This window comes from Prionailurus bengalensis, chromosome C1, assembly GCF_016509475.1.
Source record: "Prionailurus bengalensis isolate Pbe53 chromosome C1, Fcat_Pben_1.1_paternal_pri, whole genome shotgun sequence".
NCBI classification, from domain to species: Eukaryota; Metazoa; Chordata; class Mammalia; order Carnivora; family Felidae; genus Prionailurus; species Prionailurus bengalensis.
The window spans coordinates 103,366,184-103,381,252 of record NC_057345.1 but is presented as its reverse complement, the minus strand read 5'-3'; the positions used below and the strand labels follow the sequence as shown (position 1 = coordinate 103,381,252).

The 15,069-nt window shown below is 48.7% G+C and overlaps 1 protein-coding gene across 24 annotated transcripts in view; it reads right to left on the bottom strand.

Annotated features, from left to right (window-relative positions):
- Positions 1 to 15,069, bottom strand: part of LOC122481033 (myomegalin-like) — a 225,493-nt gene that overhangs the window by 16,106 nt on the left and 194,318 nt on the right. For 14 of the 24 annotated variants that reach the window (XM_043575981.1, XM_043575985.1, XM_043575984.1 and 11 more), the window contains 8 exons: positions 13,664 to 13,780; positions 12,590 to 13,064; positions 10,230 to 10,465; positions 9,166 to 9,217; positions 7,897 to 8,120; positions 7,099 to 7,251; positions 5,024 to 5,209; positions 1,390 to 1,641 (listed from right to left, as the gene is read on the bottom strand). In XM_043575981.1, coding sequence (XP_043431916.1) covers positions 1,390 to 1,641; positions 5,024 to 5,209; positions 7,099 to 7,251; positions 7,897 to 8,120; positions 9,166 to 9,217; positions 10,230 to 10,465; positions 12,590 to 13,064; positions 13,664 to 13,780 — 1,695 coding nt within the window. The remainder of the gene's footprint in view (positions 1 to 1,389; positions 1,642 to 5,023; positions 5,210 to 7,098; positions 7,252 to 7,896; positions 8,121 to 9,165; positions 9,218 to 10,229; positions 10,466 to 12,589; positions 13,065 to 13,663; positions 13,781 to 15,069) is intronic. The other 10 variants (XM_043575989.1, XM_043575997.1, XM_043576001.1 and 7 more) reach the window with 3 other exon arrangements.

Below are 15,069 nucleotides of genomic sequence, written 5' to 3'. Positions count from 1 at the left end.
CCACACGGGGGTAAGTGTGAGGAAGTTTCAAGTGATCAAGTGATCAGTGTAACTGGTAAGTATAAGGGAGTTCCACATGGTTTAGAAAACCAGCTGAAGGGGCACCTGGGTGGCTCAGTCAGTTTAGCATCTGACTCTTGATATCGGCTCAGGTCATGATCTCATGGTCATGAGTTCAAGCCCCACGTTGCAGGGGGGCAGGGCTGTCAGCACAGAGCCTGCTTGGGATTCTGTCTCCCTCAGCCCCTGCCCCTCCCCTGCTTGCTCTCTCTCTCTCAAAATAAATAAATATTTAAAAAAAGAAAATGGAAGCATCAAGAAAAGTGTGGTGACCTCCTGAGTGTGAGTTTCTCTCCTGAATGTGATAGGGAGGGCCTCACTCCACCCTGAGACCGTTCCTTTTCCTGATTCTTGACTGAACATTCTTTAACAAGGCATTGAGCCCTTCTTCCAGCCTTAGAGAGAAAGCCTAAGGTAAAAGTACATGGATACAAACTCATCCTGTGTGGTTAATGACCTGAACATGACAGCACAAGTGTGTCCCTGACTCTCCCAGTCCCTGGCATGGCACAGGGGCTGAAGGGATGCACTTAGAAAGGCCCAACACTGGGGCATCTGGGTGGCTCAGTTGGTTAAGCGACCGACTTGGGCTCAGGTCATGATCCCATGGTTCGTGGGTTCAAGCCCTGCATGGGGCTCTGTGCTGGCAGCTCGGAGCCTGCAGCCTGCCTCAGATTCTGTGTCTTCCTCTCTCTTTGCCCCTCCCCTGCTCACGCTCTCTCTCTCTCTCTCAAAAATGAATGAACATTAAAAAAAGAAAGAAAGAGGGGCACCTGGGTGGCTCAGTCGGTTAAGTGCCCGACTTCAACTCAGGTCATGATCTCGCAGTTTGTGAGTTCAAGCCCTGCATCAGGCTCTGTGCTAACAGCTCAGAGCCTAGAGCCTGCTTCGGATTCTGTGTCTCCCTCTCTCTCTGCCCCTCCCCAGCTTGCACTCTGTCTCTCTCAAAATAAATACACACACAAAAAAAAAAAAAAAAGAAAAGAAAGAAAGGTTCAGCACTGAGACCTTTAAAAAAATCCATTCATTCATTCACTTATTTATTTAGAGAGTGTGCAGGTGACTGAGGGGCAGAAAGAGAGAATCCCACAAGGGGCAGAGAGAGGAGGAGAGAGAGGAAGAGAGAGAGGGAGAGAGAGTACAGAGCCCAGAGCGGGGCTTGAGCTCACCTAATGTGGGGCTGAGCTGAGAGGGCCCTTTCATTTCCTCCCAACTCTGTGAGCCAGGGACTAGAGGAGAAATAAAAAATGCCCCTGGCCCAGGTAAGAGAGCGGTAGACTCTAAATGAGAGTTCGTTTCATAGGCCGACCTGCTCAGCTTTGTGTTTACCTGTGGGTTTGGAGTTCAGCTGGCACACGGATGAGCCTGAGGACAGGTCACCTGCCACGCTCCCTTTCTGAGGCCTCATCACATCCCACTGGCTGCCGCTGCCAAGGTAGCCAGGGGACAGGATTCTGCCCAGTTCTGTACTGCCTCTCAGAGGTGAGTGGGGCTGGGCAGGGTTGAGGTAGCGGGAGGAGCTGGCCTCTACATGGTTGCTCGGCAGCACAGCTGGGGAAGCAGGATGGACGGTGCTGATGCCTGGGCAGAAAGAAACATGAGTGAGGAACAGAGTATGGGAACGGCAGGACCAGCAAGGAAGTGTGGGATTGTTAAGAATGGACACTAAAGGGGACACGTGTGGTGTCGGAGATCCCAGTCTGTTGCAGAATACCAGTCAGATGAAGACCATATTCTATAGGCTATACCTTCCACCCCATGTATTTGCTGGCTTGAGACACCAAGAGGCAGAGAGGATGGATAAAGTATCCGAAAGTCACCAGTGTACACAAAGGAAAAGTCCAGGGCCCCACTCCTGGCTTCTACTGTAATTCCTCATGACAGAGTCCAGGGAAGTTCCAGCAGAACTCAGTCCCAAAGACAGGGCATATGGCACATTCCTGCTCATGGGTGTGCTCAATGCTAGCTTCCACGGGGGGATGTAGGACCTTCCATTTCATAGGCTGATGCTTTCCTAGATCTTAGGAAATCATGGGCCTGCCCCTGCACCTAATCATCTCTGCTTCTATGTAAAAGGAAGCCCAGCCTGTGGGAGAAACAGAGAGAGGTGGGTAGGGCTGTAGTTTTAGGGTATTCATGTCTAGAAGGCTGCTTTCTTTCAGGGTTTATCAGCATGGGCAGCAGAGTAAGAAGGTAGCTCCACCCAAGCAAAGAGGAACCAACCTCTTTCCCTCCAACCAAGCCAAACTCCGCTGAGGGGTTAATGCAACTGGCACTTGTCAATTTTTATCTCCATTTGTAACTGGTTCTCAAATTTGACTACACACTAGAGTCACCTGGGAAATGTAAACAAATATATCCTGAGGCCTAGACCTCCCGGAGATTTTTGCCTTAACCGGTACAGCCTGGGCACTGGATGTTTTAAAATCATCGCAGGTGATTCTAAAGGGCAGCAAATTTTGGGAAGTACTGTCAGGGGTCTCTCCTTCCCCGATTTACAAAATACCACATGTTCCTGAGGATCACTGGGAGTTAAAGAGGGGGATGAACATATCAGCATCTAAATCTTACTTGGGATTCAGTAAAGATGTGGTTTCCTACCTCTTTCACCCCCCTTCCGCCCCAGCCCAACACAAGGCAAAAGGGGAAATCAGGGGTTGTTGACAGCTTTTTTTTTTTTTTTTAATTTTTTTTTCAACGTTTATTTATTTTTGGGACAGAGAGAGACAGTGTTGACAGCTTCTTTTTAACCAAGGTCATGGAAGGTTCCAAGTCTATGAGTACCAGTGATCAGTATTCTCATGTTTCAGTTTCCTCTGGCCACACAACACAGAGCACATGCCCTAAACCATGCAAAGACACCAGACAGGTTCTAGCACAAGGAGATTTTTGCCCCATAGTGACCTGCGAAGCCGCCATGCACCACTGTCCACATGGAAGCTCGGTTTAAGGCAAACAAGGAACACTGGTAAGTTGTGGTCCATCAGAGAGGACTGTGCATCAGGACAAAAAAGAAAGGGCTACAGTCTTCCTCACCAAAGCTGGTGGGGAAGCTTCCTCACCAAACTCTGGTAAATGGTTCAGATGAGACATGACTTCAACCTGTAACAGCAGACCCTTTTTCATGCACAGATGTCTCCTATCTTTCCTTTTGGACAAAGACAAACTGACAAATATGGAAAGGCAAAGGAAAAGAAAAGTAAGCCTGGGAACACTCTTGCCACTTTGACATGAGACAAGTTTGTTATTCATCAATTGTTGGTTTCAGAACTGCTAAAATAACAAGTTCTAAGTCAGAGACATCAGAACTTTCCATGGATCTCTGAAGAGAAAAAGAAAAGATGGCCACAAGGGGCTTCGAGAATTTAAGTTTAGCTCAGCCACATGCTCTGAGTGGGACGGTAACAAAACCATCCTATGGGGCGCCTGAGTGGCTCAGTTGGTTAAGCTTCTGACTCTTGACTTCAGCTCAGGTCATGATCTCACGGTTTGTGGGTTCGAGCTCTGCGTCGGGCTCTGCGTTGACAGTGCGGAGCCTGCTTGGGATTCTCTCTCTCCTCTCTCTGCCCCCCCCCCCCCGTCTCTATCGGAACAAATAAATAAACTTCAAAACCATCGTAGGCAGAGAAGTTATACTGGAAATATGGGACTAGGAGCAGAAGACAAGGACTCAAGCCCATCTCAACCACTTACGAGTAACCTTAAACAAGCACCTTGACTTCCCCGAGCTTCACCTAGTTCCCTGCTCTGGTTCTTCCTATCACACAAGTCATGTGGGGCTCAGGTAAGCTCAAGAAAGCCCAGGCGCATGTTGCTGGGTAAGCCTAGAGTGCTACACCTGTGCAAAGCTGTAATAAGCAGGGGGCAATCTTTGAGACTTCACTGGCTGTATAAAGGGAGATGTACGAACCCTCCTAAAAATGATCTTATCTAGTTGGTTCTGGGAATCAAACTGAGACACAGTAGACAGTGAATTCATTTTCAGGGTTGACAAAAGAAATAAGCAAGTGTAAACGACATTTGGGGGTTCAGATATATGTATTCTTGGCTGTGGTCTTAGGTCACTGGACGCTGTGCCTAGTGACCCTTACCATCAATGTCTGGCTCACCTGAGGTGTTTTGTTTGTTTGTTTTTTTACAGGCACATAATGTGGTTTTAAGGAAACTTCAGTGTGATTTCTAGTTTTTTTAAAAAGCATTACTAGAAGGCAAATTCCTCACATGAAGGTTTTTCTTATTTTTTTAAGCTATAAGTGATCGCACACAAAATTTTTTGTGATGCGGCATCCAGCCCATACATGTATCAAAGTCTTTCCAAAAAGATACTATACACAGTCTCTAACTGATAAGATCAATTATCTCTGGGAGTCAGAAAGCAGAAGTCACAATCAGATGTCACAGCCTGTGCTTCGGGTTCTGGCCGCCCACCTGTCACCTGTCCAGGGGTAGAAATGAACCTTGTGCAATAGGAAGATGGGCTTTGTCACTTCTTCTGAATCCCTCCATTACTACCTTTTTTTGCCCTCAACCTGATGGTGTCAGGATCTGAACTTGATTAAAAGCATTTCACAGCAGTAGAATATAATAGGCATGGAAAGGGTCCCCCTGAAAGTGGCCATCTTCTTCATGGCTGCTGTGTCTTGCATAGGCACGGCACACAAGCTGTCTCTCGTGCCCCGACAAACATCACCAGGCTCCAGCATACTTGGTGGGGCCCCACACTGTCAGCAGGGCGACAGGACCAGGTCTAGGGCCTGAGGAACCAATGAGACACACGCACCAGAAAGATAACAGTAAACACATCTCCAAAACAAGCAGGCAGAGCCGTCCCTCAGCCATCCGCTGGTGAAGCCCATGCCCTATGCTGTTTTCTAAGACTCCACTCTCAAAGCCAAAGCCATGCAGAGCCACACAGGGCGAGGCTGCAGTTGCCAAGCACACAAATGCAGCAGTAAGTGCTCACTTTCTCCCAACTGTTTCTGCAGCATCTGCAGTTCCTGCTGAGCCTGTGCCAAGGAGACCACAGGTGTCTCACAGCAGCCAAGGAGGGGAGGGCCAGTGGAGCTGAAGGGCAGGAAGCTGGGTGGAGCTGAGGGCAGTGGTGCCTGGGGAAGGCTAGCCAGCGAGGGTATGGAGGGAAAATGAAGGCCTAGAAAGTTGGGGAGAAAGGAGACACGTCATTAGAAAGAAAGTGAGAGAAAGGAATGGGTGAAAGATTGAGAAGATGAGACTGTGCCCTGACCAGATGTCCCCTTGGGGGGCGGCTATCATTCAACGTGGTGCAGGCTGGTGAAGGGCGAGCATTGCTACCCAAGAGGCAGGCCTGGCCGATCCGCCTTCTCCTCTGCCAGTGGTATCCTGCATACATATCCTATGCCCTCTTAGAAACTACTGGCTACAGAAGGCAAGGTGGTGCCACTGTAGCCCCGGCAGCTACGAGAGCCCATCCCAGCCATCCAAGGCATGGACGGGTCAGCATAGCCAGGCCTCAATGCTCTCAAGCGTCCCTGCCGGCCCTTGCCCCTGTGACAAGACTCTCCCTACACCTCGAACTCTTCTGAAAGCATGAGGGCTCACCCCAAGGAGGGCAGGAGCGTGCCCGGACTGTGGGGAATGTGCCTTCCTAATGCATGTAATTCAAGACTCTAGCAGAAACAAACCTCAGAATCTCAAATCAACATGTTCATTCACCAAATGAAAAATAAAGGTCTTGCTGAAGTGACTTAGGCACAATAGCTTGCATGTCTGTCTGCGTGTTCACACCACTTAAGAAAAGTTCTTAATGCATGCAGATTCTTCAGGCCCTGATCTACTAAGTCATAAACTTTGGGAGTCTGGCTTAGAAATTTGCATTTAAAAACATCTTCACAGATGACCATTATACAGCCCAGCTACAGACAGGTCTTTAGGAACCCTGGGATGTTCTGCTGTTTGACTCTGTCTCTTTCCTAAAAACAGTTATATGGCAGGTAGCCCACGAAGTGAGTAGAAACCAACCAAGACTGACCTGTGGAGAATGTCTCCCGTGGAAGATGATTATATTCTAAATCACATCCCTTGCCCCAGGGTGCTGACACACTATCAGGGCGACACCGCAAAGACACCCCCATTGCCAAGTGACAGAGGCCAGGCATCCTTCAGGGAGGCATTCTGATTTTGAAACCCCTGGCCTTCTGTTCTGCTTGACCCCAAAGCATTTACACAGATGTCCATGGTGCTAGGCAGACAGCTTTTCCCCATTGATTTCCTGGGCCAGCTGCTGCCTATTCTGCCTGAGAAACTTGGGAGCCCAGGCTCAGAGTCAGACACATTTCTTTCTTAAGCTTTTGGCTGACTTGTTCTCAGGAGAGATGGGGCAGTAGAAGGAAGCACTGTGCTCTCTGGAGGTACCTTACACAAACCAGCCAGTCATGGGAGGAGGCGAGGACAAGCTTTGCCCTTCCCGACCATCACTGGTGCGAAGCTGTAAATGAACAGCACACCCCTGGCAAGTAGGCTGGGGCAGGTAAATGAAATGTACCCCTTGAACTGGTTCCAGGATATGCATCATGTACACAGCAAGGGCTAAATCCACGGATGGTCACGTGACATTAAAAGACCCTTGGCTGAGGACGCTGAAGCATCCTGAGCAGCTGTTGAGGCCCACAGTGCGGATAAAATGGGTATTGCTTATAGGCAAGCAATAGCTGTGAATTTCTTTCTGTGCTCTGGCTACTGTAATCCTGGGAGAAACACTTGGCCTCTTTGCTCCCCAGGGCGAAGTGAAGGAAAGAAATGAAAATGTTTAGCTTTAAAATGATTGGCCAACTGCTGGTCAAAATGGGTACACAGGTCAAAGTCTGTTGTAGATTTCTGATTTTTCTAAAATATTTAAGACAAAACTCAGACACAATTAGCGAACTAGGATGGTCCCTTGGTTTCATCTAGGATTTGATGCATACCAGCCCCTTACAGTGGACACACTGGTCCCTGACAAAGAGTCAAAGAGGCAGCTGAGGGAGAGGAGACAAAGCTCCTGCCATGTTGGCTGTCGCATACCTGGATGGGCCTGGCTGGCCTCCTGGGGGGGGTTCTGGGGAGCTGGCAAGCTGATGGGGTTGCTGCTGGGTTCGGCCTTAACCCCCTGAGGTGCACTGGTTGCTGATGGTTTAGAAGACAGTACAGCAGAATGACTCGAATGGTGGATGGAATCTACAAAACCCATGAATGAAAGAAAATGTTTGGTGGTCCACAAAGAACGGGAATCTGGCCTTATACTTAACCAGGGGTACCAGGGCAGAGCCTTGCTTTCTGGGAAAGCACCAAGCACAAGCCCTGTGCGCAGCATTCATTTTCTTGCTTGCAGATAGCTGCCTTAGTGAGGCAGGCTGCCTTAGAGGTGAAAGTGGGGCCCAGACCATGAAAATGGCGCCTCCCAAAATACCAGGCAGGCCCGACAGCATCTGTGAACACTGACAGATACTCGGGGGGTACCGTTCAGGAAATGCAGCTAGCAAGATCACTGCAGGAGGGATGAGATATCCCATTTTAAGAGGGAGGTCAGTCAGACAGCCCATGCTCAAGAGACAGTGGGGAAGAAAAGTCTGCCAGGATCCTCTCCCTCTTCCCACTGTGGTTCACCTTGGGTCCACCAGCATGCACATCCAGTGGAGACCCAGTGACAACTCCAGAGTCATGAGCAGAGCAAAGATCCTGAGCCACTGGGGCCTATGCTTGGCGCTTGGTCCCACAACCATGTTCAGCCCGATACACACCAAGGTGGATTTACAAGGCCTGGTTATGGACGTCTCCTCTCAGACTAGGTAAAAGCGGTACCACTCAGAAAGTGGAGGCTACCTGAGTGACTGGGCGGTGCCTTCTTCTCTTTGTAATGTGTGTACTCGCTGGCTACATCCATGTCAGAGCAGGCCTCCAGCTCATCAGACAGGAAGGAGGAGCTGCTGGGAGAGCGCTGGGGGTCTGACAAGGCGTGGCTGCTGCAGGGCGTGAGGGACCGGGCATCCAGCTTGGCCTGCAGGACTTCAATCACCTTCTCCTTCTCCTGAAGCTCCCTGCTGAGCCTGTGGGGTGAAGCAACAAGAGGTGAAGCCGAGGTCACCGGACCAGCTAGTCCTGATGAAGGCACATGGGAAAGCCATAGAAGTCAAGGGAACCATTCCTGCAAAGAACCATTGAAATAACCCATCTCTGATTAGGAGCAGAGAATAGGTGGGGTGAGGGGGTGGAGGAACAACAGCCATCCACTGCACTGGCCGCGTGATACTCTGGGGACTGGCAGACACTCGGCCACCCCTCTAAGGCACTGCTGCTCCAAATGTGGCCCCAGCAGAGCTGTGGGCTGACACCTGTTGGTTACCAGTCTCCAAGAAGAGAAGCACAGAAATTGGAGGTAAGCATTGCCATTGGCAACCAAGAGCAGTATAAGTGGAATCATCTCGTTGGTTGAGGGTACAGCGCATATGTGTGAAAACAAAAATAAAACACTTTATTCTTCACCACACGTATCTTAAAAAGCACTATGTGGTCTCAAAGCACACTTCTGACACAAAGGGGCCTGAACTAGTGGCTACAATGGATTTTGAGTCCATATTTTACCATACATTTTAAGACTATATGCAGTGACTTGTTGAAAACTGGTTCCTAAGGCACTGTAGCCTCGCAGGGATCTGCAACATCTAGGCCTTTCCCCTATGAATGGATTCTTTGATTCTTTTTTTTTTTTTTCCCTGAGGAGATTGGACGGTTATCAAGCTAGCTGTCAACTCAACTCGGGGTAAGCCAACTCAGCACTGCACATCTCGTCTTTAAACACACAAGAGGAGAGCTGGGGAGGGGCTTCGGAGTGCTAAGGGCCCCTGAAACCTGGTTAGTTTACTTTTAGGTCAGACCGACTCTGGGTCTGGAGAATAAAGATGCAAATGGAAATCAACAGAATTATATCAAAAGAGAGTAAAGACTTAGGCTAAGCACAACAGTAAGATGTTTCATGAATGAATGAAGTCATTACAACCAGCATTTCCCGCCCCCTGATTTGTGAAGCTGCACTCACCCTGGACCCCCTGGGCCTTGTTCCTGATTCCTTCACCAGATCCTATCTCAAATTACCTGAGAGCCAGCGGTTCGAGTCCAGCTTGATCTTTCTCACTTTTGTGATCTTCTGCAAGCCAAATTCAGAAAGAAATGGTAAGAAATTAAACAGGTCCCACTTCCCCCATTACAGGAGGAGCCTCTGTGGGTACAGAATGGTGACTCCTCTGTGCATGTCCAGGATGCTTAGGAGGATTGCTCAGAGAGGCTTCAGATTGTGCCCTCAGAGGGGAGACCTGTAGGCTCTCCTGAGCTCACCAGGCAGACCTCCCCGACCTGGTATCAGCATCGTGACTTCCTCTGCCCTAAATCAATGCAGAGAAGTTTAAAAGGCACTTGCCCAGCTTCTCTCTGGAACATTCTAACTTCCAAGCCTGCCATAGATGGATTCCCAGATGTATGCTCTGTGTCCCATCATAGCATTCATGTAGAACCCACTCTTGCTCTGAGGAGATGACAGACAGCCCTGTCCCACCTCTGTACCTGCCACCAGCATGTGGATGATTGGCCCCCAAGACTGATCCTGCTATATTCCCTTGGGTGCTCTCAGGAAATTTTTTTGAAGTAAAGGGCTCCCATAATAACCAATATTCCCAGCCTTTGCACTATGACATTTGGTGCCTAGACCATGTCCAAAGGGCAAGGTGCTTTATCTATATTTGAATTATACTCATGTATGATACCATGCAATAAACAAAGAAACAGAGACACTGAAAGGCTAAGCCATTGCCCAAAGCAAGTTAATGGCAGCATCTGGGCCACAGCGTGGGTCTTGCAATTCTCAGGTCAGGCTCTTTTCAGTATGATGAAGTCCTCCGATCTCTTAGCACTGGGTGGACACAGCCTGCTTAGCACTGGGTGGATACAGCCTACTTCCCTAAAGGTCACTTGCCACCAGTGCTCAAGTTTCTGCAGTTGCAATCATGGCCTCTCCAACCCATTGAGATGTGTTCCACCTCAATGCCCTCCCACCAACCAGTTCTGATCCTGTAATGGCCCCAGGAAAGGAAGTGGAAGCAGAACATGGGTTAAAAGGCTGTGGGAGTGACTGAGAGTGTGCCAAAGCCCTGTGGCCAACTTACTGGTGCTGAGTTTGCTGGTAAGCCTCTCTGTCAGCTGGCTTCCTTGGGCAAGTTGCTCCCTGAAGCTCTGCCCCAGGTAGTAGTCAATGTCATTGCTCCTAAGAAGGTCCTCAAAAGATTTTACCGTATCTTTTGCATGCTGGGTGAGAAGATAACAGATACCTCTCCCTTCTCTTATCTTCTGGCGTAGGTAGGATAGTTCTCGGGCCTGATCCTGAATTAGGGAATCATATTTCCTAATGCAGGAGAGAAGAGGAAAAAGAATGAAAAAGAGTGAATATTAAATCCTGGGGCCTCTGTAGAGATTTCTGTGAGAATATCTCTAAGGAGCTCCCACAAGCTGAATTCTGGCACATAAACCAAAGATGGTATTTTTAAAAAAATTTTTTTAATGTTTATTTCATTTTTGAGACAGAGAGAGACACAGCATGAGCAGGAAAGGGGCAGAGAGAGAGGGAGACACAGAATGTGAAGCAGGCTCCAGGCTCTGAGCTGTCAGCACTAGAGCCCGACGCAGGGCTCGAACTCACGAACTGTGAGATCATGACCTGAGCCGAAGTCGGATGCCTAACCGACTGAGCCACCCAGGCGCCCCTCAAAGATGGTATTTAAGAGTAAATCCTGCTCTGGCAAATGATGACAACAACTTAGTATGCCATTGTTCTGACACTGTTTTATACATATTAGTCGTATGTCCAAACAGATCCTAAGTTCTAAGGTCAAGACAGTGCCAAAGTTTATACTGCTTCCAGGACTAGTAGAGTGTAGACTCACAGTTGATACTCAATAAACACTAAATAGATACCCAATAAATACTAAAAAATAAATTCAGTGATTAGAATGACTTAGTCCTAAGTCTGGGTGGAATCTTTCATGCCTTCTGTTTCAAAGACCATCTATAGATCGCCATTACACAAGTTCCGGTTCCACACAGTGTCTGGCAACATGCCTTTGCCTCTTCTTTCATTAGCAGGTAGAGGCTATTCTTCACCTCCTTAAATGTGGGCAAGCTCTGTGACCACTATGACCAAGATACTATAGTGGAAGTGATACGGTGCCAAGTCTAGCTCTTAACTGTCCTGGCAATGACCACTTCCGGTCTGTTGGAAGCCAGCTGCCATGCAGAAGGGCAACTACCCTGAGACCACCATACTATGAGAGGCCACCACCAGGAAGAAAGACCCCAGAAGACAAGAAGCCACATGGAGAAAGAGAGAAGCCAAGGAGCACCGCATCACTAGATGTGTGATTGAAGAAGCCACACCCAGCCCACTCAGGACTTTCAGATGACTCCAGCCCCAGCCACCATCTGATGGCAACTGCATGAGAGATGCCCCCAGTGAAAACCACCCTGCTGAGCCCAATCCACATAAACTATTGTTTGAGGCCACTAAGCTTTTTAAGTGGTTTGACACTCAGTGCAGATAGCAAGGACAGATACCGAGATGGAAGTTTACCCAGTGTTTTCAACACAAAGTACCAATACCAATAATAGTTCTGGTAAATAGTATTGAGGACTTAGTATGTGTTATGTAATTATAAGTGCTTCTACTAATTCTGTTTTTCAAATGTTTACTCACTTATTTTTGAGAGAGAGAGAGTGTGTGTATGTGTGTGTGTGTGTGTGTGTGTGTGTACAAGTGAGGAAGGGGTAGACAGAGGGAGAGACAGAATCTCTCTCAAGCAGGCTCTGAGCCACCAGTGCAGAGCTCAACGTGGAGCTTGAACTCACGAACTGTGAAATCATGCCCTGAGCCGAAACCAAGAGTCCGAGGCCCAACTGACTGAGCCACCCAGGCACCCCTGTTCTAATTCTTTTAAACCTAACAACCAGGCTTTGAGATAGGTTCTCTTACTATCCTCATTTAATAGGTAAAGAAATAAGCCCAGACTTTGTGCTGACAGCTCAGAGCCTGGAGCCTGCTTCAGATTCTGTCTCCCTGTCTCTCAGCCCCTCCCATGCTTGTGCTCTGTCTCTCTGTCTCCCAATAATAAATAACCACTAAAAAAAAAATTTTTTTTAAGAAAAGAAAAAGAAGTAGGCCCAGAAAGTCCAAGTAAGTGGTATGGCTAGAAAGTGCCAGAGCTAGGATTCGAACCCAGGCAGTCTGACGCCGGTCTTACTACTACACCACATATCCTGTCACTTTACTAACAGGTTCCTGAGATGAAATGCCAGAGAGCTGCTGTCTCCCAGCAGGGCCCACCTGTCCTTCCTTCAGATCTAGGCCTAGCCTGTTAACAGGTGCTCTGCTGATTGCCCCGACTGGTTGTCTCTTCCACCCGCCCGGGCTACCCAGCCTCAAACACAAACTTAGCCAGCATCAGTTAAACAGGGGTCCAAAGAGTACCCTCCTTACCCAGGCCACGAGGCTGACCTCAGCTCCTCGGCCAGCTTCCCTTCCGCTCCAGTTTTCGGGAGCTGGGCCTCTAGCTGGGACACTCTCTGGATCAGACTCTCCAGATCCTTTTTAGCCTGAAGCCCTGGGGGGTAGAAAGCCCCAGTGCCATCGGACAGCCACCCCTCATCCTCGTCAGTGACACTATGAGGGGAGGATCCCTCAAGGGCGCCAACGGCCTTCAGCTTTCGAGGTCTCTCCAGACTAGATGAATAATCGCTTGTCACTGAGAGGGACCGCACCCGGCTCTTGAGGTTCTGAATGATCTTGTTGGCGTTCTGCAGCTGGGTCTTCAGGTCTCTGATGTCCTTATGGAGGACAGAGATGTCTTCTGACTTTCCACACGCCTGGAACTCCTGCTTCCCTCGATGGCTCTCCAAGGGCTTTTTCCCGGGGGGGCTGGCCAGCGGTGAGCCCATCAGGTGTTCCTCGCACTCTGAGAAAAGACAAAGACATCTTCCTGAGTAGAGCTGAACATCCTGCGGTAGCTGAAAACCGCTCTGTGGCTGGGCTAATCATTACTAGAGCAAAAGTTGAAGCAGAACTTTATTCGGCCCTGCACTCTCCTAGCATTCAAACACCGTATTTCTTACCCACCCAACGGCCCTGCAGGTCAGGTCTGGTCACCTTCTGTTGTACTGAGCATTTTTCTTCTCTTCACAATTTCTGTTTGGTGGGTGTCCCTACAGTCAAAGCCCTTTTATTGTGGACAATTTTTTAAACTTAGGGTTAGCACGTCCCCAACAGCTCATCTTGTCTTTTCATTAAAAAGTAAGCTTTTTCTAATAATCTGTTGGATGGAACTTTTTTTTTCCTTTTAATTAATGGCAGTATGTTGAAAACTAATTATAGAAATTCAAACTCATGCTCAGCCTCATTTGGGGCAAGAGTTCTCTGCCAGACTCTCCTGTCCTCTCTGGTCCTGTGTCCCCTTCAGTCCTCAACACCACCCCCAACCCCAGCCCATCAGGGGCGGAACAGGACAACATCTCCCAGATGTGGGTGGACAGGTAAGCCCCGCCCTCATGCTCCTACCAGGACTAGTGCTCTCCTCCCGCTCGGCCTCATTCTCGCTTCGGCCACATGTCTCATAGCCCAGATCCTGGAGGTCCACCTGCACCTGCTTACTGTCCTGCTTCACCAGGGATTCACCTGCTCGGGAAGAGACAGAGGGTGTTACAGAGGATCTGAATTTCCCACATACACCCTCAGCCTCAGTGGCACACGCCCTAGCCCTCAGGGGGTAGGAGGTCAGGGCCAGAGTGGGATGGGTGCTTCTTTGGACTCAAGTGGGAGAAGAGACCACCCACTCCAGGCAGGACTTCCTTCCACGGGGTTGAGCCTATGTCTGCTGCCAATGAGCTCACCTACAACAACTGAGGCTTTGTAGGGACCAGACATCTCTAAGTTGGGCATTGTATATTATCATCCTTAGAAGCCCCAGTGAAACTAGCAAGTGCTTTACCCACAGAGGTTCAGTAAATACATGAATGGAGCTGAACTAATATACAGTCCTAAAGCATCTAAATCCTCACTGTTCAGTAAGATTGCTACTAGCCACATGGGACTACTTCATATTAGATTAATTAACATTAAATGAAATTTCCCAAGTTGAATGAGCATGACTCCTAAGCAGATGTGATGTAGATACAGAACATTTGTATCACTGCAGGAAGTTCTATCAGAAAGACTCTAATTTTTTTTAATGTTTATTCATTTTTGAGAGAGAGACAGAGAGTGGATGGAGGAGGGGCAGGGGGAGGGAGACACAGAATCTGAAGCAGGCTCCAGACTCTGAGCTGTCACCACAGAGCCCGATGCAGGGCTTGGACCCATGAATCATGAGGTCGTGACTTGAGCCAAAGCTGGATGTCCAACTGGCTGAGCCACCCAGGCACCCCTGGAAAGCATGGATTCTAGACCAAAGATGATGAGGTATTTTTGAAGAATATGATTTGGTGCCAAGAGAAGGAGAGAAACTATCAGTTTATGTTGAGAGAGGTAAGACATTTTGCTGACTATACCAAAAATTAGCAAATCTAGGGGCACCTAGGTGTCTCAGTCAGTTGAGTGGCCCAACTTCAGGTCAGGTCATGATCACACGGCTCATGACTTCGAGCCCTACATTGGACTCTCTGCTGTCAGCACAGAGCCCGCTTCAGATTCTCTGTCCCCCTCTCTCTCAGCTCCAACCCCACTCATGCACACACACTCTCTCTCGCTCTCTCTCTCAAAAATAAACATAAAAAAATCAGCAAACCTAGATGTTAGCCCATTTCCTCCCTAAATGCTCGCTGCAAACTTGCTTTGTTCTTTATTCTTCTCTGCCATGTGCAGACTGAAGTTACATATCCACCTTCCACAGTTCTAGGGCCGGGGTCAGGATGACACTGGTTTCGAGTCTGGGGAAGAAAAGTGAAGTCTGCAGAGCACACAGCTTC